General features: G+C 36.8%; 2 protein-coding genes across 2 annotated transcripts; one reads left to right on the forward strand and one right to left on the reverse strand.

The window, feature by feature from the left end:
* Positions 1-664: 664 nt before the first annotated feature.
* On the forward strand, positions 665-10,988 carry LOC130050139 (probable sodium/potassium/calcium exchanger CG1090). Its single transcript, XM_056149178.1, has 6 exons — positions 665-879; positions 2,790-2,882; positions 5,956-6,180; positions 7,015-7,116; positions 7,750-7,881; positions 9,284-10,988. The coding sequence occupies exons 1-6, from the start codon at positions 864-866 to the stop codon at positions 9,466-9,468; spliced, it is 753 nt and encodes a 250-aa protein (XP_056005153.1). The 5' UTR covers positions 665-863; the 3' UTR covers positions 9,469-10,988.
* Positions 10,989-12,253: 1,265 nt separating this feature from the next.
* LOC125660481 (1-deoxyxylulose-5-phosphate synthase YajO-like) lies at positions 12,254-27,462 on the reverse strand. The gene is made up of 8 exons (XM_048892319.2): positions 27,218-27,462; positions 20,058-20,191; positions 18,373-18,523; positions 16,349-16,522; positions 16,147-16,244; positions 15,758-15,939; positions 13,242-13,381; positions 12,254-12,879 (listed from the first exon to the last, which is right to left on the reverse strand). The coding sequence occupies exons 1-8, from the start codon at positions 27,296-27,298 to the stop codon at positions 12,757-12,759; spliced, it is 1,083 nt and encodes a 360-aa protein (XP_048748276.2). The 5' UTR covers positions 27,299-27,462; the 3' UTR covers positions 12,254-12,756.
* Between the last annotated feature and the right edge of the window lie 376 nt (positions 27,463-27,838).

The following is a 27,838-nucleotide window of genomic DNA, read 5'->3' on the forward strand; positions in this document are numbered from 1 at the left end:
ATAACAAATATATACCAACATAACAAATATATAACAAGTGCAGAATTGTTTTATTTAATTCCACAAGTGCATTATTGCATATCATGATTTTTTTTTTTTTAATTTACAGATACTTTTAACATGTAATACCCCTGTATATCAATGTACTTCTGGTTTTATGTGTGAATTAGATAACAAAAAATGGAAAGAAGATTGGAGCCATTGTGTACTCAAATATAAGTGATTGAGTGTTATTGTATTCATTTTACTAAATTAAAAAACATCCAGGTAAATGTAAAAATATGTTTGATAATAATAGTACGTGAACCAATACTGGAGTTCGATCCGGACATGACAGTACTAGACCCCTACTTTAAGTAACTTCTACAAATATTGTCAGCATTGCAATTATTGTATACTAGCTGTTGTAAAATATATGGATGAAAGGTGAAGATAACGATCGAACAGTGATCAATCTCACAACCCCTAGTAAAAAGGAATTTAAAATACAGAGTTGGGCAAACAGGGACATATGGATATACCAGAGGTGGGATCAAGTGTTTAGGAAGAGTAAACATCCCAGATGTACTAAATTTTAGATGATGTCAAAATTAAATTTGTAAATCTTGTGGAACAAAGAATGTCTGTCTTTAACTTATCCATTAATAACAGTGTTATGATTGAAGGTATGAAGCCCTCATCCTGGTTGTACTGTATCTGGCCTACATTGCCTTGATGTACTTCAACTCTGCCATTGAAGAATGGATTGTACTAAAGTTTAAAAGCTGTTGTAAGCCTTACTCCAAGAGAAAGAATGAACCAGAAAATGTGGCTTTGTATGAGAAACTGAGGAACCCTGGGAAGGTGAATGGGGCGGTGTCAAAATGGAAAATGGTGGAGGTGAGTTAATGAAGGGAGTTTAATATCGATCAGCTATAGATTAAGACCTCTAAAAAACTTTCAAAATAAGATATGACTGCTATCAAACTGTATTGATTTTGTTTCTGGGAAAGTAGATAGTTTTAGTTCAGGGATCTTAGTTCAGATTTTAGATACCATAAACAAAATTTTTAGTGAGGAATTAATTTTGGCATTATTATCGAGGGTGCTGAGATCGCTAAAATTGAATGTTGCTAACAATGTAATTCCATATCGTACATGTAGGTAATAGTTATCTTTCTTGGAATTATAAATTTGCTAAAATTTAAACTCTTGCTATAGTAAATGCATACATTTATATACACATTTTTATGGAAAAATCACTTTTGAAAGCTTTCTCTCGTTTAACTAATATGCCAAAGAGGATATCAATTTTATCCAGTCTCAAGCATGCCAGTTTTCTTTTCTCAATTATGGTTAAAACTGTTGTAATGATTAATATATGTTGGATAGATTGATTATTGTTTAACGTCCCTCTCGAGAATATTTCACTCATATGGAGATGTCACCACTGCCAGTGAAGGGCTGCAAAATTTAGGCCTATGGTCGGCGCTTATGGCCTTTGAGCAAGGAGAGATCTTTATCGTGCCACACCTGCTGTGACATGGGGCCTCGGTTTTTATACCCCCCAAACGAAGTTCAGGGAGTATATAGGAAGCACTCTGTCTGTCCGTCCATCCGTCTGTCTGTCTGTGCAGATTCGTGTCCGGGCCATAACTTCTTTGTACTTTGACTTAAGCATACCATATTTGGGACACAGGTGGGTCACCATGAGACGATGTGTCGAGTAACTTCATGACCTCTATATGACCTTGATCCTTGACCTCAAGTTCAAAATTAATGGTTTTTTACAATGGATTCGTGTCCGGGCCATAACTTCTTTGTTCTTTGACATAGGCATACCATATTTAACACATGAGTGTATCACCATGAGACGATGTGTCGGATACCTTCATGACCTCTATATGACCTTGAACTTTGATCTCAAGGTAAAAATTGATTATAGGGTTTTGACATAGTCATACCATAAGACATGGGTGTATCACCATGAGACTATGTGTCATGTACATTCATGACCTGTTTATGTCCGTCCGTCTGTAGACGCAATGGTTTCCGGGCTCTAAAGCATTATTCTTTCCACCTACTGTCACCATATCATACATATGGACTACCCATGGGATGAAGATGTTCCCTATCGATTTTGGGGTCAAAAGGTCAAAGGTCAAGCACACTGGACATCGAAGTAGCAATATGGTTTCCGGGCTCTAAAGCGTTATCCTTTCCACCTACAGTCACCATATCATACATATGGATTACCCATGGGATGAAGATGTTCCCTATCAATTTTGGGGTCAAAAGGTCAAAGGTCACGCGCACTGGACATCGAAGTAGCAATATGGTTCGGTTTGTCATGCCATTTGTTTTTTACACTCAGAAAAGAGGTAGTTTATACCTATTACCAACACCCTTTGGGAGATTGGGTTAAGCGGGGGGTATTCTTAGTGAGCATTGCTCACAGTACCTCTTGTATATTGAACTATAGATGTAAACAAAAACATGGGATGATCAAGCTTAAATTTTAAAAAATGTTTATGTAAGAAAAAATTGTGAGCTCTGTATCTCCCATATACCTTGACAACCAACATTCAAATTTTTGCTGACCATAAGAAATACCCCTTTTAAGCATTGTAAACATCAACATTGGGAAAATAAGATTTTAAAATTTTCAGTTCAAATTGTGTCCATGCCCCTTAATTAAACTAGATATTAAATCAAACATTGTAATTTAAATATTTTGTGTGTTTACAAAAGTTGTTTATAGGTTGTCTCCCCTGTTTCAGATTACACAGTGTCTTTGTTTTGGTTTTTAGATAAATGGGACAGTGTACAGACTGCGTCCCCAGACTCGGATTACAACTCTGAGGAGGATGCCGGTGATCAGGACATCATGTATAAAGAGATCGGTCAGTAGAAAGCAAGCCATACATATTTACAGACTTTTTCCTTTAGAAATGATTCACTGGGACAGTGATGTTTCCAGAGAGTGGTTAGTCTTGAAACTCTTTACAAAGCCAGTGATTTAAAACTGTGTTATTGAATTGTAACAGCATTTGAAATCTATGTCACGCCTCTATAAAAACTATTTACCGTACACATGATTCAATGTAGTGACTGTGATGTTGTACATAGTCACAGCAATTGTGATCTTTATACCTACAGTATCACTGTACCATGAATTTCACAAGAGTGTTTCTACTTTTTATGCTCCCTGAAAAATTTTGGGGGGAGCATATAGTTGTCATTATGTACGTGTGTCCATCCGAGCTCATATTTCCTAAACCTTTCATCAGAAATTGATCATAATTGATCACAAATATTCCTTGGGACATGGACATTTGATGAAGGTCATTTTGGAAAGATCAAGGTCACTCGGAACATATACTTTATGTAAAGTTAAAGTTCCTTATTTCAACAATTTTGAATAGGTATTTCAAAATCCTAATTATATCACATGAATAAGTAATAGGCAAATGGCTTTCAGACAAAGGTCACTCAAGGTCATTTTGTAAAGGTCAACGTCACTCAACACATTCCTTATGTATGAATTTTTTTTTTCATTTCATCAGTTATTGATCATTGTGTCATTCATCATATGAAGTAGTTAATTGGTTAAATGCAGTTCAGGGAGCATCCATCAATCAGTGTTACTGATTTTCTTGTCCTTGACTTTAAGGTAGTACTCTACATCGTCATAATGGCTGACTTCCTTTGAAAACATGGATGAAAAATCGATATCAGCAATATTTGACTTTTCCTTTTCCATTTAAATACCTAGTCGAGTAGCTCAGTAGGTTAGAATACTGACTGCTGAACTGTAGCTCGCAGGTTCGAGTCCAGCAGGGATTTTCAATTTTTTTCAGATTCCCTTCTACTAAAACTGTATTTTTTGACAAAATTTAAATAAAGTAAATTCGAAAAGTTTCAACTTCAAAATATTGTTGTACATATCCTCCACTTTTCATCTACATCAAATTTCTCTGGTGTAGCATACATCCTTAATATGTAATTAGAATTACACCTATTTCCTGACTATTCAAACAACAGCAAGGAAACTGTCCCCCTCTAAAGCAGGTATACGTATAGTTGTTATTTTGGGGGACAATATAAACTCTCCTTTTAGCTGGTAGATAAAATGCTGGCGTAGAATTGTTTTCCAGTATACACTAACCACACTATGCATTTATGTACTGGCCATGTTTTTCCATGTGTATGATTCTGTCTGTTCGGCGTTCAATCATGTCTTGTAATTATGCAGCTATCACAGATACATTATGAGATTTTGAAAGAGCTAGTGGAAATTCTAAATTCTATAATGAAAAATTTTGTGTTTTGTGTAACAAATCAAAAATTACAGTTGAATTCCAGTTGAATTCCATTATATACTAGAATGCAGTGCTTTGTCAAATATTAGAAAAGAATACCTAGTACACAGTATGGTACTACATGAGACCTAATATTAAATTTCATGAATTTATGTCAACCAGTAAGGTTAAAACACATAAAAAACTCTGTATGTTTATCTAAAAAATCTATGAGTTAGTCTGTCCTCCTTAACATATTTTGTAAAAAAAATTTCACTACTTGTATATTGTGTATTTATATACTGTAAATGGGGAAATTATTGCGGCGGGTTTTATTTCGCTATGTTTGTGGTCGGGATTTTCGGCGAAATTAAAACAACAGCAATCGTTTCGCAAGTGTGACACAATACGTTTTGAACAGTTACCAGTAATCCAAATTGAATTGAATTCCACGAAAATAAAGCCACCGCAATAAGACCCAATGTGAAAAACCGCAAACTTTTAGTAGAACACCGCAAAATTAAAACCACTTACAGTATACTCTGATCTTATTCATACTCAAATGTATGTTTATCTAATGTACCTCATACACCATATATAATGTGGTTTGAGTGAATAAATGAATTTTAACTTAAAACATGAAATAACACTGTATAAATATGCCTGATGTGTATAAGTTAATGGATATTTACTTCAGGTTAGAATGTAAGAAATAGTTAAAACCAAATAAAATTGAAATTGTTATCAATCATATTAACCATTGTTTCACACAGTCTATAAGTTTACACAAATCAACCTTCGATCATTCTATATGGGGTTATAGAGGCTGGTTCAGAGGGATTGAGGTGATCAGAAAATGCTAATTACTATGAAATACATTTTCACTGAGAAAAACATCGCTGGGGTCATGAACTTCAAAATAAGACAGCTAGCTAATTAATGTATTTGATAAAATCAATATTTCAAACTCTTAAGCACAAACTTTACTTCTGACTTTCAGAGTAAGCGATGTATTGATGCCTGCATGAATCAATAAGTGCCTACTGTCTGCAGGTTATAAAAGTTTGTTCTTTGAAAATGAAGATTTTTGAGTCTCAGTCTTGGTGTAGATATATATAATTCATTATTTGTGGTTTTATCCTTTCATGTGTTGAATCTGTAGAAAGTTAAATAAGCAACCATAACTGAATGTGTATACTACCTCACAATCTTAATGTTATTGGAAAATAACATTCACAGAATGATAAACCCCGTTGATTTTTTTTTAATTTTTTTTTTGATTGCTCTGAATCATACAATTGTGTTCTGGTTTACACTGTATTTGTTACGGGATAAAATCATTTACAGAAACTAACACAAATAATGTGCTTGGCATATTTTGGGAAGTGTTTGTAATAAACTGAAGGAAAAATTGGCATTGTCTAGTATTCAGTTAGACATTTTTGGAAAAATTGACGTTGTTTAGTATTCATTTAGACATTTTTGGAATGACATTTTTTACTTCTAATAGAGTGATTATATATTTTGCTTCTGTGTACACTGCATATGTTTATGTTATCATTAATGTTAAGACTGTTATTCATTCATGAAGACAAAATGATGAATTATGACTGTTACTCCTGAACTTGAAAATGCTGTAGGATATCCCATTTCTTAAACATAATCTTCTTTTTAGGACCCAGGTCAAATGAGGAGCCGGAGTCGGTGTTCGAGATGCCAGCCGGTTGTATACGACGGAGTATATTTGTCATATCGGTTCCTATTAAAGTACTCCTGTACCTAACGGTGCCGGACTGTCGTCGCCAGCGGTGGAGGAAGTGCTTTATACTGACGTTTTCCCTGTCTCTAGTCTGGTTGTCTGTGTTTTCATACATCATGGTGTGGATGATTACCATTATAGGTAACATAGGAACCTCAAACAATTAACAGGGAGTTTGTAAAGGATCTATCTATTATCATAGTTAGGAACCTCAAAAATTAACAGGAACCCCGAACAGTTAACAGGGAGTTTGTAAAGGATCTATCTATTATCATTGTTAGGAACCTCAAACAATGAACAGGAACCTCAAACAATGAACAGAAAGTTGGTTAAGGATCTGTAATGTAGGGACCTCAAACAATTAACAGGGAGTTTGTAAAGGATCTATCTATTATCATAGTAAGGAACCTCAATCAATTAACATAAACCTCAAACAATTAACAGGAATCTCAAACAATGAACAGGAAGTTGGTTAAGGATCTGTAATGTAGGGACCTCAAACAATTAGCGGGGAGTTTGTAAAGGACCTATCTACTATCATAGTTAGGAACCTCAAACAATTAGCAGGGCTTTTGGAAAGGATTTATCTATTATCATAGTAAGGAACCTCAAACAATTAACAAGGAATTTGTAAAAGATCTGTATATCTATTATCATAGTTAGGAACCTCAATCATTTAACAGGAACCTCAAACAATTAACAGGGAGTTTGTAAAGGATCTGTATATCTATTTTCATAGTTAGGGACCTCAAACAATCAACAGGTCCCCGTAGTAAAGGATCTGCATTTATTGGAAGTTTACCAAAAGGTTATGTCCCTCAAAATCATGAAAGGATATGTTTCTTAAAGACTCAGTAGAATAATAGCATCTCTTACAGCAAATAAATGTGTCGTTTTCTATGAGGGACACCTATAATTCAGTACTCTGGATACTTGAGTGAACATTACAGTGTATGTTTGGATGGTATTTTTCAGGTTACACCCTTTATATACCTGACACAATAATGGCACTGACCTTTGTGGCCTTTGGGGTCAGTCTACCCGATGTGATATCCAGTGTCATTGTGGTCAGAGAAGGTCAGTACTTGTACTTGTTTGCAGACTAGAGGTATCGAATTTGTATGAATGTGGTGTAGATAAAACCAGACAATTGTAAAAACTTTTGGACGAATTTATTAGATCTTCAAAGTTGCTAAAAGGGACTTGGTTCACAGGTTGCATAAAATGATCCATCATCTTATAGTTCAAGTGAATTTCCACAAGTGCATTATTATAAATATACAAGTACAATGTAGTACAAAGAAAAATTAATGTGACCATTGTGAGCCTTCGATCCAAAATATAGAGTATATGCATTGTGTATCAAAAGTTCTATCAAGAAACAAAATTGATATGGAAATTTGATGGCATGATGTGCTCTCTACAAATTTTTTAAAATGGCCAACATTTTTGTCTAGTTGCATGAAAATTTGACAAATATGATTTACTTTGAGGAGTAGTTATGTACAATGGACTGTAAAATTTCCAGTCAAAATCTTTTAAAGTCATGATGCACTTCATATGTAAAAAGGTGAAAATCATCAAGTTTGAAATTTTTGAACCCTGTCTCTATTTTACAGCAAAAGTAAAGACACTTATTAAAGAGTGCTCCATTTTGAAAAGTAGTTAATATTTTTAAAATGATTTATGACAATAGTGTTATTTTGACAGGCCTAGGTGATATGGCGGTTTCTAATGCTGTCGGAAGCAACGTCTTCGACATTCTGATTTGTCTAGGAATTCCCTGGTTTCTGAAGTGTGCTTTGTCCAAGTTTAAAAAGCCGGTACAGGTGTACAGTGAAGGTGAGTTAGCCTCCATTAGATGTAGAGAAGAGAGTGAAGGTGAGTTAATCTTCATTAGATGTAGAGAGTGAAGGTGAGTTAGCCTCCATTAGATGTAGAGAGTGAAGGTGTGTTAATCTCCATTAGATGTAGAGAAGAGAGTGAAGGTGTGTTAATCTCCATTAGATGTAGAGAAGAGAGTGAAGGTGTGTTAATCTCCATTAGATGTAGAAAGTGAAGGTGTGTTAATCTCCATTAGATGTAGAGAGTGAAGGTGTGTTAATCTCCATTAGATGTAGAGAGTGAAGGTGTGTTAATCTCCATTAGATTTAGAGAAGAGAGTGAAGGTGTGTTAATTTCCATTAGATGTAGAGAGTGAGGGTGATTTAATCTCCGTTAGATGTAGAAAGTGAAAGTGTGTTAATCTCCATTAGATGTAGAAAAGAGAGTGAAGGTGTGTTAACCTCCATTAGATGTAGAGAGTGAAAGTGTGTTAATCTCCATTAGATGTAGAGAAGAGAGTGAAGGTGAGTTAATCTCCATTAGATGTAGAGAGTGAAGGTGTGTTAATCTCCATTACATGTAAAGAGTGAAGGTGAGTTAATCTCCATTAGATGTAGAGAGTGAAGGTGTGTTTACCTCCATTAGATGTAGAGAAGAGAGTGAAGGTGTGTTAACCTCCATTAGATGTAGAGAGTGAAGGTGTGTTAATCTTCATTAGATGTAGAGAGGAGAGTGAAAGTGTGTTAACCTCCATTAGATGTAGAGAGTGAAGGTGAGTTAATCTCCATTAGATGTAGAAAGTGAAGGTGTGTTAATCTCCATTTGATGTAGAGAAGAGAGTAAAGGTGTGTTAACCTCCATTAGATGTAGAGAGTGAAGGTGTGTTAATCTCCATTAGATGTAGAAATTGAAGGTGTGTTAATCTCCATTAGATGTAGAGAGTGAAGGTGTGTTAATCTCCATTTGATGTAGAGAAGAGAGTGAAGGTGTGTTAATCTCCATTAGATGTAGAGAAGAGAGTGAAGGTGTGTTAATCTCCATTAGATGTAGAGAGTGAAGGTGAGTTAATCTCCATTAGATGTAGAGAAGAGAGTGAAGGTGTGTTAATCTCCATTAGATGTAGAGAGTGAAGGTGTGTTAACCTCCATTAAATGTAGAGAGTGAAGGTGTGTTAATCTCCATTAGATGTAGAGATGTGAGTGAATTACAGTACCAAAGGAAGGCAAAATTTGCCAGATATTTTAACCGAACAATAACATGTGTGACTCATTAATTTTGTATGTAACTGAACCTCCCTCCTCTTCTTCACACAAGATCCACATTGACAATGATGAACATCTTGTTTTAATTCAGTGTGCTTATCAAGCTTATGATTTTCAGATACCTGTATTAAGCATGTCCTGTGTGAACTCATTCCTAGGTCTGCTATACTCCAGTCTGACACTACTGTTGACGGTAGTCTTTCTTCTGGTGGGCACCCACCTTAATGGATGGAGACTTACAAAGAAGTACGGAGTCGTGCTGATGATTGTCTACTTCCTGTTCACCATATTAACATCTTTGTATGAAGTCAATGTGTTTGGTTATGTACACCCAAAGGAATGACATAGAAGTGATTGATTTTAATCTGTGGTTAGAATATTGTTAATACATACAGTTTTGTGTTGTTTTCTTTTCTTTTCTTTTCGTTTTTTTTTATTTGCTTTTTTTGTTTCCTTATTCCAAATATTGATGAATTGACACTGTGATCTGAATATATACATTATTTTGTATTCAATATATTAGTTAAATAGTGTTTTACAGTGTAAATCCTAGGTTATTTTTACACAGCCACTTGATGTGGTGCTAGCTCTTGTTTTAATTGGTTCAGGGTCCATTTGTGTCTTGTAAAATAATCAAACTTTCCCCCTAACAATTTCTGTTCAATAAATGGATTTAAAATTTATAATTGATTATATCAGTTAAAATCATATCGAACATGATTGTTAGTTTTTATGTGACCTTTAAAACTTACACTAAATTTTATTTGTATGCCATCATTCCTCATTTTTCTTGTATGACAATTTTTTGTTGTCATGCAGTTTCTCTATTTGAAATCTCTACTATTTTACATGAAATATATACTTTACAAAGTAAGTAATTTATTGTGATATTTATCAAAAAACGTGAGGGTATTTGAAATAAAAGCAAGGATGATGCTGTGATCAGAAATATATCTAAATATTTTATTTTTATATGATCATGTGATTTTTTAATGTGATGTCACTACTTCATTCCTGATGACATGTGTAAACTATGTTTTAAATGTAATACAGTTTGAAAGTTTTTATGAAAATAGATTGGTGTGTTACAAACATCGTATAAAAGTCTATTGTTAAACATTAAATTGTATGATTTTGTGTTTGTGCCATGTACAATTTATTATATGTTTATTATTCATCACTGTAAAGAGATATGTAGCACTGAAATTGAAATTTTGGTTATTTTTTGCTTTTGTCCAACTCATAGAGAGTGCTACAACTCCAAACTAGGAAACTATTTGTTGTTTCAGGTAAATTTGGTGTAAATACACGTGTATACCCCTGTAAATTCCTAAATACAATGTATATGCGAGGAAATGTTTTGGCGCATAATTTAACTAGAAACACCACTTGCAAAATAATAATGCTTGAAGTTTTACTTTTATATTGCTGAAATATATGTGAAAACTGTTGATCAACAAATCCACTCACAAATTCATGTTGTTGCAATTTGACGTCTATGGTTCATTTCGTGATATAAGTACTCGCGTAAAATAAGAAATCTACATTATCTACACAAGATACTTTATTTACATATATATGCCCAATGCTCAGACAGGTGGGTCGTTGAGGAGAAACGAAACGATATTTTAATCTAGATCATTATTGTAGTCACAGTGTCTTTTTTTATTTCCTCTCGTACTTTAAGTATTAATGAAATTTTTCATCGAGTAAATATTGGGAATATACTATTTCTTTATCGTTTTTCAGCTATTGTTAAAATAATTTTTCTCTGTGTTGAAATTATGAACGTCAGTTTGTGTCACTCGCACCTAAACCCCATGTCGGACTTTAAATCCCCAAAATAAATTTTGTCAAAATAGCCATTCGTGTTGCTTCGAGTTTATAGACTATACACATTCTACATTGTATGGGCAGATAGTTGATAGGACAAGGTTTACAAAGATTTACGAAAGTGTCACACGAAATAACCACTGAAATATCCTTAGACGTGTTATAGATGAAGTGACACACGAATTTACCGCTGAAATGTCCTTAGACTTGTTATAGATGAAGTGACACACGAATTTACCGCTGAAATGTCCTTAGACATGCAGGGTTACCCATGCTGGCCAGATGTCCGAGAGTTTTGAGGTCAAGACGGAAGTTCGACAAGGATGTTTGCTGTCACCATTCCTTTTCCTCTTGGTCATTGTCTGGATCATGAGGACTACCACATCAGGCAGGAATAATGGTATACAGTGGACACTCCTGACGCAATTCGATGATCTCGACTTTGCCGATGACCTGGCTCTCCTTTCGCATAACCACAGTCAGATGCAAGACAAAACAACTCACCTTGTAACAACATCAGCAGGAACGGGACTCGAGATCAATTTGAAGAAAACAGAATTGATGAAGATCAACACCATGTCCAACTATCAGTCACAGTTGGTGGTGAGCCCATCAAAGAAGTTGAGTCTTTCATCTACCTGGGGAGTGTGATGGACAGACAGGGTGGTACAGACCATGACATCAAGTCAAGAATCGGCAAGGCACGATCAGCGTTTACCATGCTAAAGAACATATGGGCCTCAAAGAACACCCGCATAACTACCAAACTGCGGATCCTCAACTCCAATGTTAAGTCCGTCTTGCTGTATGGAGCAGAGACATGGAGAATGACCAAAACAACCCTGCAGAAGATCCAGGCATTTTACAACACCTGTCTCAGGTGCATCGTCAACATCCGATGGCCTGAAAAGATCACAAATAAAGAACTATGGAAGAGAGCAGGGCAGGAACCTATAGACATACACATCAGACGTAGGAAGTGTGGCTGGATTGGACACACCCTAAGGAAGCCACCTTCCAGCACCATACGCAAGGCCCTGACCTGGAACCCGCAGGGCAAGAGAAAGAGGGGACGTCCAAGAAACATCTGGAGGCAGGACTCAGAAGTAGAATTAAAAGCGCAGGACATGACCTGTCACGGCGCCGCAAAAGCAGCCCAGAATCGTGTTCGTTGGAGGACTGTCGTCGATTGCCATGTTCCTCACGGAACGACAGACCTAAGTAAGTCCTTAGACTTGTTACAGATGAAGGGGAAATTTATTTATTTAGACAGTAACAAAACACAATAAAAACACACCCAATCTTGTTTAATTCATTAGGTTTGAACACGAGCGAAAAATTTAGATGTGTAGGGAAAATATTGTGTAGAAATTCACTTAACATAACTTCAATACATGTACTGTATCAATGATTGAATGTAGACAAGCAGTACCGGTAGGTATAAAACTTTTTTTTAGAATGACACATGCTTTTAAGTGTTGTTAAGACCCTAAAAGTATAAAATGGTATCCCCCTAAAGCAGCGTATAGTGGTGGCTTTGGACTAGGAAGGAATAGCAAACACTGTCTCCATTCATCCAGGATGTGCTAATAAAATATAGATGATGCATTAATAACGGTCATAGATTCTCTCTCTCTCTCTCTCTCTCTCTCTCTCTCTCTCTCTCTCTCTCTCTCTCTCTCTCTCTCAATAAGTCTGTATTTTAATCTATATGTAAACCAGAATGTTGCAGTCTGGGATATCATGTCATTGTCTGGTTACATTTCGGACTATATTATGATAAGTGGACCATTGGCCATCAAAACGTATTCTGCACGAATGGAAACAAATGGTAGGGGTTCACGCGGCCACTGTTAAAGCTCCATGACATCTCGTATGGATACGGGGTCTCCGGCCTGGAGAGGGCATCAAGTTCGTCCATCTGAAATATTTAGAAGTGATATGACGATTCAACTTACGATTCTATGTACAGTATTATCTCCTAGCTAACAAGAAGTAATGAAGTATTTCGTTACATTGTTCGGTCTCGGGGTGCATTGAACGTGTACACCCCTGATGAAACTTAAGTTCTAAGAAGTAATCTACATTTAGATAATCATTTTCGTCGGTCGAAACTTTGATACAAACGTATTAAATTGATCTATAAATTACAACTGTCTACATTTTTAAATGCAGAAGTTGTTGAACATATAAGTGTTTCAGAAATACTGTAAAAATGAGAGTGTGGAAGTTCAGTTATCGGATTTTGATAAAACAGTTGAATCTTGGCACTATGAACTTGACCTGTTCCTTGGAGAGGCGCCAGTTTGTTGCCGACCCTATATTGTCTTCTAGTTGCTCAATCGAGTTGGCTCCAATGATAACAGAGGTAACCACGTCCTTCTGAAGCAGCCACCGGATTGCTACCTGAGGAATGCTTTTTGCTGACGGTAAAAATCGACAAATACAGACATTAAACATCGACAAATAGACATTAAAAATCGACAAATACAGACATTAAACATCGACAAATACAGACAGTAAAAATCGACAAATACAGACAGTAAACATTGACAAATACAGAGAGTAAACATTGACAAATACAGAGAGTGAAAATCGACAAATACAAAGAGTAAGAATCGACTAAACTAAGACATTGATAACAACTAAACTAAGACATTGATATCGACGTCTAAATTAAGACATTGATGCCGACTTAATTAAGACATTGATATCGACTAAACTAAGACATTGATACCGACTTAACTAAGACATTGATATTGACGTCTAAACTAAGACATTGATATTGACGTCTAAACTAAGACATTGATATCGACTAAACTAAGACATTGATACCGACTTAACTAAGACATTGATACCGACTTAACTAAGACATTGATATCGACTTAACTAAGACATTGATATCGACTTAACTAAGACATTGATATCGACTTAACTAAGACATTGATACCGACTTAACTAAGACATTGATATCGACGTCTAAACTAAGACATTGATATCGACGTCTAAACTAATTAAGACATTCATTTCATTTTCAGATATTAAAATAGCGATAAAACTAAGACATTGGTTTAATTTTCAAATGAGATATCGACAAAATTAATGACATTAGTTTCAGACATTGGTTTCATTTTCAGAATGATGAGATATCAATAAAACTAGACATTAGTTTCATTTTCGGATAATGAAATATCAATAAAACTATGACATTGGTATCATCGGATAGCAAAACGTACACGAAACAAAGTCATTAATTTTACTTTCGGATAGTAAAGTTAAACTTCGACAAATCCAAGACATTATTATCGGATAGTAAAATATACGAAACAAAAGCATCACACAAAGTAGTATTTTCGGATAGCAAAATTAAATATCGACAAACTAAAACTTCGGGATCATTATCGGATAGTTCATGTACCATATCGACGAATTAAGACATTGGAATCAATTCGGAGAATGACCCCTAGCGCAAACATCCGTGCATCAAAGGACCCCATTGGAAATAATCCTTCGAGCTTTCATGGGTTACAGGTATCCTTGGTATTTATGTATGTATGTTTGTATATACCGAATAAACATTTATCTTTTTTATTTGTTACCCATAAGGAAAGTGATATTAAGGGGAAAAAATAAAGAGATTAAAGTAAGGTTTTAGCGGTATCTCAAGGAGCTACGTGTAGGAAAGTTCACGCTTGTGGTTCCACATCATTTCGAAGAGAGATAAGTGAAAACGCATCAAATAAACGGATAGATAGATAAATTGATTGATTGAATATTGTTTAACGTCCTTCTCGAGAATCTTTTACTCATATGGAGACGGCACCATTGCCGGTGAAGGGCTGAAAAATTTAGACCGATGCTCGGCGCTTTAAAAGGCTATCAAGCAGGCAGGGTTCTTTATCGTGCTACATCTGCTGTGCCATGTTATTTACGGTCTCATCCGAAGGACCGCCCCATTTAGTCGCCTCGACAAGCAAGATGTACTGAGGACATATTCTAACCCGGATCCCCACGGGAATATACATGTATCAAATAGTGCGGGAATAAACGGATAGAACCTAAACATAGAACAGCACTGTTTGTAATACGCCTTATTTGTATGTTTCCCATTGATTGATTGTAATATACGAAAATCATCACTTTCACAACATTCGATTTGGAAAATAAAATTATTTTGAAAATAAATGTTTCAAGAACGGCAGAAAAACGCTCATTTATTTGACAGTAAACCATCAACAATAAAAAGAATAAATACACCCAAAATACAAAGGATAATAAACCTGGTGCAGCATCCCCGGATAAAACAACTGAAAGGTGGTTAAATGGTGGAGCTCTGCGATTCTGGCACCTTTCCAGTCGACTGAATAGCATGGTATCATCCTGTACACATTCCAATGACCCCGACTATCCGGAGATCCCGACTTTTATCAGTGCAGTGTGTATAATATTTTGCTTACGTCGCATTTCACTCTATATGTACTTGAATTTAGGATGAATATGGGCGATTTTTGAACAAACATTCAGATATTTATTTTTTGTACGTCTCCTAATCTGGAAATTTGAATTTAGGAACCAGAAATGCTGATAATTCAACAATTCCAATGACCACGACTATCCTTATATTATCAGGGGGCTACAGGTAGCTTCAAAATCCTATGTATTTTACTTACATTGGAATTCATTATACTTGAATTTAAGATGAAACGAGAATATTTTTTTTTTAGCAAAAAGTCGGATACTTATTTTGTAAATCTCTGTTCTAGGGGAGTAATTTGATCCCCCTCTCATTTTAATCATACCACAATCTTTGGCAATCTTCGCCATGGCTTCCAATAGTTTCCAGAAATCTTCATTATTTTCGTACTGACTCCAAGCCGGGGCAATCTCCCTAGCTTTTGATTCATCTTGAGCGACGAGTCCAATCCGTCCCGCCAATTTATCAGGCCTTACTCCACGGTTGTATTTACCTGTAAGCATTCCACTGAAAAATAAAAGAAACGAACTAAATTCATCTTTTGATAGATCAAAATTTGACCACATGATATAAATTGTAAAATTGTGACTATCATGAATCCAGCAAGTTGGAATTATTAAAACCAGATGCTAGCATCGTGTCTAATATGCTGATGAAGCTACCTAACTTGTCTTATTGACACCAAGTGTTTGGTTCAAATTGTTGTATTATTACCCTTTTAATGGGCTCCATGGCAACACTCCGAGACCTTCATATTTACAGACTTGAAGTTCCTCGAATTCCGGGTGACGACAAAGTAAGTTGCATTGTTGCTGATATAAAAGGACAATATTCGTATTCTATATGTTGTTACCAATAACAATAGAGTAACACGTACAGTGTATTATATATTGATAAATCTGATTTATCCTCATACCTGAAGACTGACTACAGCCGGGTACCTGCCGGACTTGCAGAGATCCACCACTTTCTGCATCTGCCAACCACACAAGTTGGATACACCTACATAACGCACCTTACCAGCTTTAACCAAATCCCCTAGAGCGTCTAACCACTCCTCAGGGGGAACAGCATTGTCCCAACCGTGAACCTATTCAATAACAAACCTGCAGGTCAAACTAAAACTCATCCAATGTATGTAATTCTACCACTATTATTGCGAACATTAAAGGAATGCCGCAGTCATTATCCTGCGATACAAATCCATACGTATTAACTGATTATGAGAAAATTGATACACATCTTGCTTGCGCAAGTTTTGCTAATGCAACCATAAAGTCGTGACTGATGATTCATATTTATAATCATAAAAATCAATCAAGATATGCAGTAAAACAATTTCATAAATGTCTAAAGAAAATTTGCATTTAATATAAACCAAAGGTCTGCACTCCGACAGCAATACACACTGATTTTGATTACGTATAACTCCGTTTACCTGATCAAGATATAGGGCTCATGGCGGGTGTGACCGGTCGACAGGGGATCTTTACTCCTCCTAAGCACATGATCCCACCTCTGGTGTGTCCAGGAGTCTGTGTTTGCCAAACTCTCTATTTCGTATTGATTATAGGAGTTACGAGATTGATCACTGTTCATTATCTTCACTTTTCATGTAAACATGACGATACACAAAGTTTTCTTGGCGTGTTTCATACCGATTGTTTGGTCGTTCTTGGCACACTGATTTTGACTTCGGATTATTCCGTTTACCTGATCAAAACATGGGGCACACGGCGGGTGTGACCGGTCGACAGGGGATTCTTACTCCTAAGCACCTGATCCCATCTTTGGTATGTTCAGGGATCCGTGTTTGCCCAACTCTTTATTTTGTATTCCTTGTTGGAATTATGAGATTGATCACTGTTGGACATACCAGAGGTGGGTTCAGGTGCCTTGGATGAGTAAGCATCCCTTGCCATGAAAGGTCATATGGGCAAACTAGATCATTATAACAATAGGAATATGAAAAATGCTGACTTTAAACGAGTTTGTTGAAACCCCTGTAACATCATCTTGTTTTTCAGTAGCCTGCCTCGATCTAAAAATTGAGATTGATCACTGTTGGACATAGCAAAGGTAGGGCAGGAGCCATGGAGGAGTAAGCATCCCTTTTCGACCGGTCATACCCGCGGTGAGCCCTACATCTCGATCAGGTAAACGGAGTAATAATCAGTGTGCCAAGAACGGCCTAACAATCGGTATGAAACAAGTCAGACAGCATTTAACCCAGAGAGAGGTTGTATTGGCAAACCAGATCATTATAACCATAGAATTTGTAAAAGGCTGATTTTAAACGAGACCGTTGTAACCCCTGCACCCTCAACTTTTTTGTAAGTAGCCTGCCTCGACTTAAAAACCGTCCATACGCAGAACAAGCTCTTGCACATCGAATCAGTTGAGAGATATAAACACTGCATGCAGGTGATAATGGAATATTGTGACATAAGCATGCGAAATTGACGACGGAGAAGCTGAAATCATCCCGTCTGATTTGTTGAGTTGTTAGTTTGCGGTTAATATCTACTTTCAATAAAATATCTAAGTATGAAGCAGAAGTGGACGACTCTGTGGTGTCTTTCATTTCGAGTTCATTATATATCGAATCGACAAATGAATGAATTGCATGTTTCATTCTTTTCATCAGGATATTTTGATGTAACTCGAAAATGCAAATTAAAAAAATCCGCAAGATTAAGCACTACCTTCTTTTAAACTGTCGTAGAGTTATCGCCTTTTTAACCATCTTCTTTACAGAGGATGGATCATTGCATTTGGTTTGTATCACAATGAGACGCCTTCTTGTACACATTTGCTTGAGGGAACATGTATATTATGAATGCACGTGATATTACTATGACACGCCTCCTGATAAACATGTATATTATGAATGCACGTGATATTACTATGACACGCCTCCTGATAAACATGTATGATTACCTGATATAGATCTATGAAGTCCGTCTGAAGCCGTTTGAGGCTCGCCTCACAGCTCTGCATAATGTGTTTCCGTCCTAATCCAACGTTATTCACATCATCTCCCATTGGACTTCTCACTTTGGTGGCAATTACGAATTTTTCTCTTTCTTGTCTGTCAAAAGAGTTTTGGTGACATAAACAACCTTCCATATTCTTAAAGCTGGAACGAACATTATGGATATAGCCTCTCATAGTATTAAATCTGAACATTATGGATATAGCCTCTCATAGTATTAAATCTGAACATTATGGATATAGCCTCTCATAGTATTAAATCTGAACATTATGGATATAGCCTCTCATAGTATTAAATCTGAACATTATGGATATAGCCTCTCATAGTATTAAATCTGGTCACAGTTCAAAGTGCCAATGATATAAGTGGGTATTTAGGCGTTTATTGTAAGCGTCACAAGTGTTTTCTAATGAAAGGTAAAGATAACGAACAGTGATCAATCTTATAACTCCTATAAGAAATACAAAATAGATAGTTGGGCAAACACGGACCTCGAATAACATATAGAACTGATATTAGCTTTCCCAAGTTTAGACAAATTTAAATCTTCGAAAGGTATTGAAACACCTTTATATTCTAAAATCGTCAAATTTTACATCCGCAAAAAATATCCGTTTTGTCCAGTAGTAGTACAAGAAAATAATGAAGGCGTTCAGACATACACAAACATCCACCATGACATTTTCGAAAGGAAATCATTTTGCAAGTAGTGACTATTTCTATCTTTGGCAAATCTATCTTTTTTCATTACGTCTTTGAAAAAAAGTTAATTGCGTTTGACTACTTTCTACTACAACACATGGATATCTGAGTTGTGTTTACAAAGACGACAACAACACGAACAATATGAAATTGTAATTTTTTTGGGACAAACTGCCCCTTCCTCAGGACGACAGAATTAAACTAAAAAACTAAATGAATAGAATAAACATGCAAACTAGCACTAAAACTAAACTAGAAAATCTGATAACAAACAAAACCTGTCCTGAAAAAGGGATAGGTCGTTCCAAAATTTTGACAATATTAATTTCATATTCGTGTCGTTGGTCATTACAGTGCTTTGTATATTCTTATTCATTTGACCTCGTATTTACATTCAGGTCAGACACTTAAGATGTTGAGTGTCGTTGGTTTTTAGTTCTCTCCCAAAGTGTGTGTGTGTAGACTTCATATACCATATTTAGACTCTTAACAAATCAACTTTCTGAAAGGTTGATACAAACTTATCCAATCCTTACCTAACCAGCCACTCGCATATGATGCTTTCTGACACCTCTCTGGTACACAAGCTTACCTAACCAGCCACTCGCCTATGATACTTTCAGACACCCCTCTGGTATACATGCTTACCTAATCAACCAATCGCCTATGATACTTTCAGACACCCCTCTGGTAAACATGTTTACCTAACCAACCACTCGCCTATAATGCTTTCTGACACACCTCTGGTAAACATGTTTACCTAACCAACCACTCGCCTATGATGCTTTCTGACACACCTCTGGTAAAAATGCTTACATAATCAACCACTCGCCTATAATGTTTTCAAACACCCCTCTGGTATACAAGCTTACCTAATCAACCAATCGCCTATGATGCTTTCTGAATCCTCTCTGGTATACATGCTTACCTAACCAGCCACTCGCCTAAGATGCTTTCCGATACCCCTCTGGTATACATGTTTGCAGTGTCAATGAAATTTCCACCGAGAGCAGCGAATCGGTCCAGGACTTTGTGAGATGCATCCTTGTCCAGCTTGCCAATCTATGAAATAAAAACTTTCAACATGAATCTGATGAAATGTATAAACCTGGAGAAGGCAGATTTCAATCCCAATACTAGGAGAGTGAAAGGTGAAGATAATGAACAGTGATCAATCATATAACTCCTATAAGGAATACAAAATAGAGAGTTGGATGTTAAGGAATGAACATGTTCCTGTATTTAGTCAAACCTGTTGTGTACAAATAGTCCTTACGTCATGCATATGGTTTTATATGTAGTATTCAAATAAAGCATGTTCACATAACATTGGTGTCAGAAGTTCGAGACGCTACCCACGATTGAAATATGTCTATCCGGGGTGAACTGCCGGTTCCATTACCGATGGATGTAAAACTTATACCGTACCAATTTTGATGCACCAGACGCGCATTTCGACAAATAATGCCTCTTCAGTGATGCTCAAGCCGACATTTTTGAAATTCGAAATAACAATAAACTTGTAAGAGCTGAAAGGAAAACTAGAGTACCAAAAAAACTGGAGCCAAATTCATCCAAGGATCAGAGCTACACATGTATGTATGAGGGAGATATAATCCTTAATTTTGAAAGGAATTTCTAAATTTTATCCCAGCAATTAAATATACATCGATATTTTCAAGCTAGTAACGAAATACTTAGCTACTGGGCTGTAGATATGAAGGGATACCTTAAGGGTAATGGGAAATTCTTCAAATCCAAGTGGATTCCTTACAAAATAGCTACTGGACTAGTTTATAAAGAAGATGATATAAGGAAAGCTACATTATTGACCGTCATTGGGAAGGATTGTCATCATGTCTACAAGAACTTAAATCTGATCGAAGATGATAGGAAGGACATTAACGAAATTATGGGAGCTCTGGAGAAACATTTTAATCCCAAAACAAATGCGAAAGATACATTTTCAATACGAGTGACGAAATGCCGAAGCATGATTTTGTATGGCGATTGAGAGAGCTCATTAAGTCCTGTAAATTTGAGACCATAACTAATGATATGATACGTGACCGTCTTGGAACTAGGAACTAAGGACTCAACAGCGAGAACCAAGGTGTTAACCGAAGCTGACTTAAATATGGACAAAGCTATCAATATATGCATTACAAGCGAGAGGACATCCTCACAGCTCTAGAAACCTCAACAAAATATTTCTGACCATGTGGAAGTGAAATATGTAAGTCTGAAAGGAAACAAAACATATCATCCTAAAGGCAAACAACCGCCGAGGGAAGGAAAACGACAGAAGACCGTCACCGCCAAAGCAGTTCATATGTGAAATGCCAGTACTCTGGTGGTACACATCCGAAGGACAGAAATAAATGCCCAGCTTATGGTCAGACTTACACGAAGTGCAGGAAGAAGTATCACTTCCAGAAAATGTGCAGAATGAGGACTGTGAACTGTATTCAGGATACTAGTAATAGAACTTTGAGTGACTCAGGCTCTGAATGCACATATGTTGTAAACTCGACAGGAAAACAGTGGTTTGTGAAGGATAGGATGAGTGCTGAGGGAGGCAGCTCAGATAATACCTGTTAACTGGACAGTGTCTCGATATGCAATGTCATCATGAACAGCTTTATGCAGAATGCCCGTAATCTATAATCCAGAGACCCGCCACTGAAACCAACGCAGAGGTCACTGAAATCTCTACAGCCCAGTAGCTAAGTACTTCGTTACTAGCTTGAAAATACGAATGTATATTTAATTGCTGTTATAAAATTTAGAAATTTATTTTAAAATTAAGGATTATCTCCCTCATGCATAGCTCTTATCCTTGGACGAATTTGGCTCCACTTTTTTGGCACGCTGTTTTTGGCTATATTTAGCTCTAAAACTTCATAAGTTATTTCGGATTTCAAAGATTTCGGTTGAGCATCACTGAAGAGACATTATTTGTTGAAATGCGCATCTGGTGCATCAAAATTGGTACCGTATAAGTTTTACATATGGTAGAAAAGCGAAACTGGTACTTCGTGGTATGGCTACTCTTGAGTGCAGTGTTCTATAAACTGGACCTTTTTCTAGTTTATATGGATCAAACAGCCGTAATTTCAGCAGAAGCATGTAAGAGACTTAGTCTACTCACTGTCAATGTAGTAAACAAGGTGTTGACCATATCGCCACCATTTACGCCTATTTCCAAGGAACAAATTATCAGTGAAGGACTTGGTGAGTTTGAGGTTGAGTACCATATTGAACTGACCCCCCTGTAAAACGGTAAAGCGACAGCCGCAGGTCCTCAAGGGTGATATTGAGTACAAGATAGACTCTTTAGTGCAAAGTGGTATTCTGAAGAAAGTGACTTCACCCACTAATTGGATTAGCAACATGGTAGCTGTGAAGAAACCAGGAAAGCTGAGATTGTGCATAGATCCAAAAGACTCAGCTATGAAAAGACCACATTACCAAATGCCAACTGTGGATGACAAATAGCATAAAATAGCAAATGCCAAAGTATTCACAGTAATGGATGCAAAAGAAGGTTTCTGGCATGTGAAACTTGATCAGAAATCAAGCTTACTCACCACATTCTGGATTCCATTTGGCAGGTATAGTTGGATGGGATGACCATTCGGACTATGACCAGCCCCGGGGAATTTCCATAGAAAGCAACATGAAGTGTTGGAGGGCCTTCAGCAGACATAAGTCAATATGGATTACATTCTAGTGTTTTGTACTGGAGACACGATGGAGAACGCCATTAGAGACCACGACTGTCATCTTAGAGCGCTTTGCAACAGAGCACGAGAGGTTGGGTTGATATTCAACAAGGTGAAATTGAAACCTCGATTTATCTCAGTAAAATACATGGGTCAAATACTTACCCCGGGTACTTCAGAAGGAATGCTCCCTGATCCAGAACAAGCGAAAACTGTTGCGGAAATGCTACGGATTACCAATGTTAAATATGAACTAAGACTTACTGGAATTGTGATTACCTCCTCAAGTACTTACCACACTTGTCAGATACATGTCAACCTCTATGGTGACTTACCGTCAAAGGTACTTTGTGGCACTGGAAGTCACAGTCAGAAGATGCTTTCAAAACAGTAAAGCAGCTAGTCAGCACAGAACCTGTTTTGAAGTATTATGACGTTAATTAAGAGGCCCATCCAGTGCGACGCCTCAGAAGTTGGCTTAGGAGCAACTTTGCTGCAACATGGACAGCCTGTCGCATGTGCATGAAGAGCATTATCAGGATATAGGGCTCACGGCGGGTGTGACCGGTCGACAGGGGATGCATACTCCTTCTAGGCACCCGATCCCACTCCTGGTGTGTCCAGTGTTTGGCAATAGTGTTTGCATGTGACCTTTATGATCAATTTATCTATGGCTTAGACATTGTCACAGTTCAATCAGACCACAAAGCACAGGAGAGCATATTTAAGAAGTCCCTATTAGACGCGCCTATACGTTTGTTAAGGATGCTACTTCGTCTTCAGAAGTACAATTTGCGGGTTACATACACAAAGGGTTCTCAATTGTTCATTGTGGATACCCTTTCTAGAGCATTTCTTATGGACAATGACTATATCTTTAGCACATTTGCGAAATAAATCTCATAAGATTGACCAATCAGAGTGGATTCCAAAAATCAGTCAATCAAGAGCTCAGCAGAGCAAGGAATTGACAAACTGTGACCCAATTCTACAAACACTAAAGACTGTCATAATTACCGGCTGGAGTCAACATCGAGATGAAATGCCTGTAGCAGTTCGAGACTATTGGAACCATCGTCACAAGTCAAGGGTTATTGATTCGTTACCTCGTACTAACCCTTGACATCAGTGACTATCAAAAAGTTGGGCTCGTTCTGATTATTTCCACAAAAGAGTGTGAACCAATGAAAATGCGGTTCTGTTGATAACAACGCGAAACGAGAGAGTCAAATAAAAACACGTGTATTGATACCTACAGTTATGGCCATTTCAATCGTTTAAGTAATATTGTCTTAAGCAAAAAGGTTTACAAACTTGATCTACTATCAATAAACGTAATTAGTGGTGTAAATATTACAACTGCACATGTTTATCAATACAGCAGTATGAGATCGCGTCATTTGTATCCATGTACACCATAACAAGATGCAGTGATTTCATTGGATGTTTTATTTATAGTGAATTGCGTAATGGGCTAATGAGCCCAACTATCATATAGCGACTGATTTCAAAGGTTAGTGCGAGGTAACGAATCAATAACCCTTGACTTGTGAAGATGTATTGGAACATACGTGACAAGTTATCGGCCCAGGATGGATTGATCTTCAACAGCAACAAGGTCGTAATCCCAAACGTTTTATGTCCGGAGATGCTCAGCGGAATCCTTTCCAGTCACATAGGAGCTGAAGCATGTCTAAGGAAAGTACGAGATGCCGTCTTCTGGTCTAACATGTCAGCCGAGTTTCGTGACTATATATCCAAGTACAGCACTTGCAACGAAATGCAGGACAAGCAACTAAAGTAGGCTCTTATGACGTATGACATACCTAAGCAACCATGGGCGGAATTAGGTATTGAAAAAATTCACTTACCGGAATCAAAACTATCTGGTAACCGTGGATTACTTGAGTGATTTTTAGTTGGATATTCTTACAGACACTTCGGCCATGACTGTGGTAGAATGTCTAAAGCAACAATTCACACATCACGGGACATCTGATGCTGTCATTTCTGGAGAGTCATTCGGACAACCCTTGAACCGTATGGTGCTAACAGATCTTATCCAAATATGACAAGAGGAACCAACCGCAGTTCCAGAAGGAAACGTCTGTGTCGAGAAACCGAAGCAACCTAACGAACCGAAGTCACTTGGATTCTCAAAATCGATAATTAAATTTCGCGTCAGTGACAATAACAATAGTGTGGTGCATACTCCGAACGTTTCGCGCAGTAATTCGCGTCCACTGAAGCTTTCGTTAAAGTTTAAAGACTATGTGACAGCATAGATGACATAAATTGATTTGTTCATTACAATACAAATACATGTACCATTATCAATCATATATGTATTGTCTTTTATTCCTTTCTTTATTTTCCTTTTTTCTTCTTTTAAAAATCAAATGAATAGTTTTATAAATGATTGTTTTTGGTAATTACTCGGTGAGTAATTTCTCAATTTAAAGAAAGGGGATGTTATGGAATGTACCTGTCTTTAGTCAAACCCGTATTGTGCACCAGTAGTGCTTACGTCATTGTTTTATGTGTAGTCTTCAAATAAAGCATTTTCACATAACATTGGGCAAGCACTGGCCCTAATTCTGAATAGTGGTAATTGTGTTATTGTTTTGTAAGGAGTAGATATTGAAAGGGACATACGTTCTAATAATTAAAATAATTTTGTTTCCAAACTAACATGGTTCATGTATCTACAATGGTGATATATAACTTACGCAACTTAAGCTATTTGATTTCACCTCAGATGAAAGGTATAAGTCGAAAGTTTAAGTTCATTTTAATTGATTTAATGCTCGGACGTCTTTGGTTGGCCTTATTTGTATATTTTAAGCATTGTGTGCTCCTTCCTCACACATGCTCGGAAAGAAAATAATGAAATTCATTTCAAAATTAAAGATTATCTCCCTCATGCAAAGCTCTTATCCTTGGACGAATTTGGCTCCACTTTTTTGGCACGCTGTTTTTGGCTATATTTAGCTCTAAAACTTCATAGTTATTTCGGATTTCAAAGATTTCGGTTGAGCATCACTGAAGAGACATTATTTGTTGAAATGCGCATCTGGTGCATCAAAATTGGTACCGTATAAGTTTTACATATAGGTCATTATGCTAGATCATGTGTGAAACTCTAACGGGTAGTTAGACCTGTATTCAGAGATGCAAGAATTACAGGTAAAACAGCACAGCGTATGCTAATACAAGTAATACAGTCACGTGGTCAGCATTCGGAAAAAAGGCAGGATATGTAGTTTGAAACTATTTTCATTTATATCTCTACAACCACAGTAGATTTGTTTGGCTTCATCTTGTTCATAGAATATCGTAGTATTGATATTCTAAGATCAGAAATGGTACATTATAAATGTGTTTAGTAGTAGTTGTTTGATAACGGTGTTAGCCGAGTAGATTAGGCGCATCTTCACGGTCTTCATCTTGTTTAAACCAAACAATATACAAATATTTCGGACAATTTCATTCTAATTTCTTTATACATGTATAGCTCAGAATTTTAACCATTGATTTTTAAGATGTTTTTTTCCGAGACACAGATGTATATTTGAAATGCATGTATATATTGAGATTCCCTGAATATATATACACACGTATTTAGATATGCCAGAGAATAATTTACATTTCATTATTTATACAATTGTAATATATATCGCCATTATAGGTACATTAATTGCTTTATGATTTTATGACTGTTTGCCTTTATCTAGAGTTTAAAAAAACCACAACCTCTCTTCAAAGCAGAAATATTTAATCACTTGTTAATATAAAATAAATGACAACGAAAAATAATCGATTATTCTATATGAGGACTGATAATTTTTTCAATGTTCCATATAATCTGTGTATCGTTAATTATAAACATTTCTTGCATACAAAAATTAATTATTGATACCAAAACTTTAACAGGAAATTAAAAAATAACTTTCCATACAGAAAAGACTGTTACTCAGGAAAAAAAATTCCGTGGGAATCCGGGTTAGAATAGGTCCTCAGTACCCCTCCCTTGTCGTAAGGGGCGATGTCGGATGAGACCGCAAAAAAGGTCCCGTGTCACAGAGGGTGTGGCACGATAAAGATCCCTCCCAGCTTAAAGACCGTAAGCGGCGGACATAGGCCTAAATTTTGCAGCACTTCACCGGTACTAGTCACGTCTCCATATGAGTGAAACATTCTCGAGTGGGACGTTAAATCCGGAAAAACCCCACCACAGGATATCACCATGAAATTTCTAAAATCCAAGCACTAGTGTGTACAGGTATAATGTGCAAATTACATCTTCATATCTAATATACATTTGTTGATAAATGTAAAGATGTATGTAAACAAATACACCCACCTCGGGATGGCCAAAGGTCATGGCCCCCAGACAGATGGTGGACACACGCAGTCCGGTGCGGCCAAGGTAGTTGTACTCCATAGTGAAAATCCCGATATGTCCACCTCTGTAGGCAAAGTTAATCCCCAATGTTATGTGAATACACGATTAGCCTCGTCGTGTGATAAAGCTTTATCAATCATTTCAGGTAAGATTAGGTAAGCTCCGACGACTTCTTGTCATACATCGCGATAACAATGAACATCGCAGATCTTCTCCTCTGAAAACTCGTGCTAGAATAGGTTCTCAGTACCCCTTGTGACTAAATGGGACGATCCTTCGCATGACACCGCAGAAACAGATGCCCCCGGCCCGTGTAACAAAAGGTGTGGCACGATAAAGATCCCTCCCTGTTCAAAGGCCGTGAGCGCTGAGCATAGGCCTAAATTTTGCCGCCCTTCATCGACAATGGTGACATCTCCATACGAGTTAAAGATTCTCGAGGTGGAGGGGGGGGGGGCGGCGTTAAACAATATAAAATCAATCATTCATCCATCACGATAACAATATAGAACATTTAAGATCTTCTCTTCTGAAACGTAAAGGACCAATTCTCACAAAAACATTTGTAGCATAACTCCG

This window comes from Ostrea edulis, chromosome 9 (genome assembly GCF_947568905.1).
Source record: "Ostrea edulis chromosome 9, xbOstEdul1.1, whole genome shotgun sequence".
Classification (NCBI taxonomy): domain Eukaryota; kingdom Metazoa; phylum Mollusca; class Bivalvia; order Ostreida; family Ostreidae; genus Ostrea; species Ostrea edulis.

Coding starts and splice junctions, on each gene's coding strand:
- LOC125660481 (XM_048892319.2), bottom strand. CDS start 27,298: ATGGAGTACAACTACCTTGGCCGCACCGGACTGCGTGTGTCCACCATC. Junction 18,524..20,057: donor TTAGGCGAGTGGCTGGTTAG/GTAAGCATGTAT, acceptor CTCTTTTGACAG/ACAAGAAAGAGAAAAATTCG. Junction 13,382..15,757: donor GAAGATTGCCAAAGATTGTG/GTATGATTAAAA, acceptor TTTTACCGTCAG/CAAAAAGCATTCCTCAGGTA.
- LOC130050139 (XM_056149178.1), top strand. Junction 2,883..5,955: donor CATCATGTATAAAGAGATCG/GTCAGTAGAAAG, acceptor TCTTCTTTTTAG/GACCCAGGTCAAATGAGGAG. Junction 6,181..7,014: donor GTGGATGATTACCATTATAG/GTAACATAGGAA, acceptor GGTATTTTTCAG/GTTACACCCTTTATATACCT.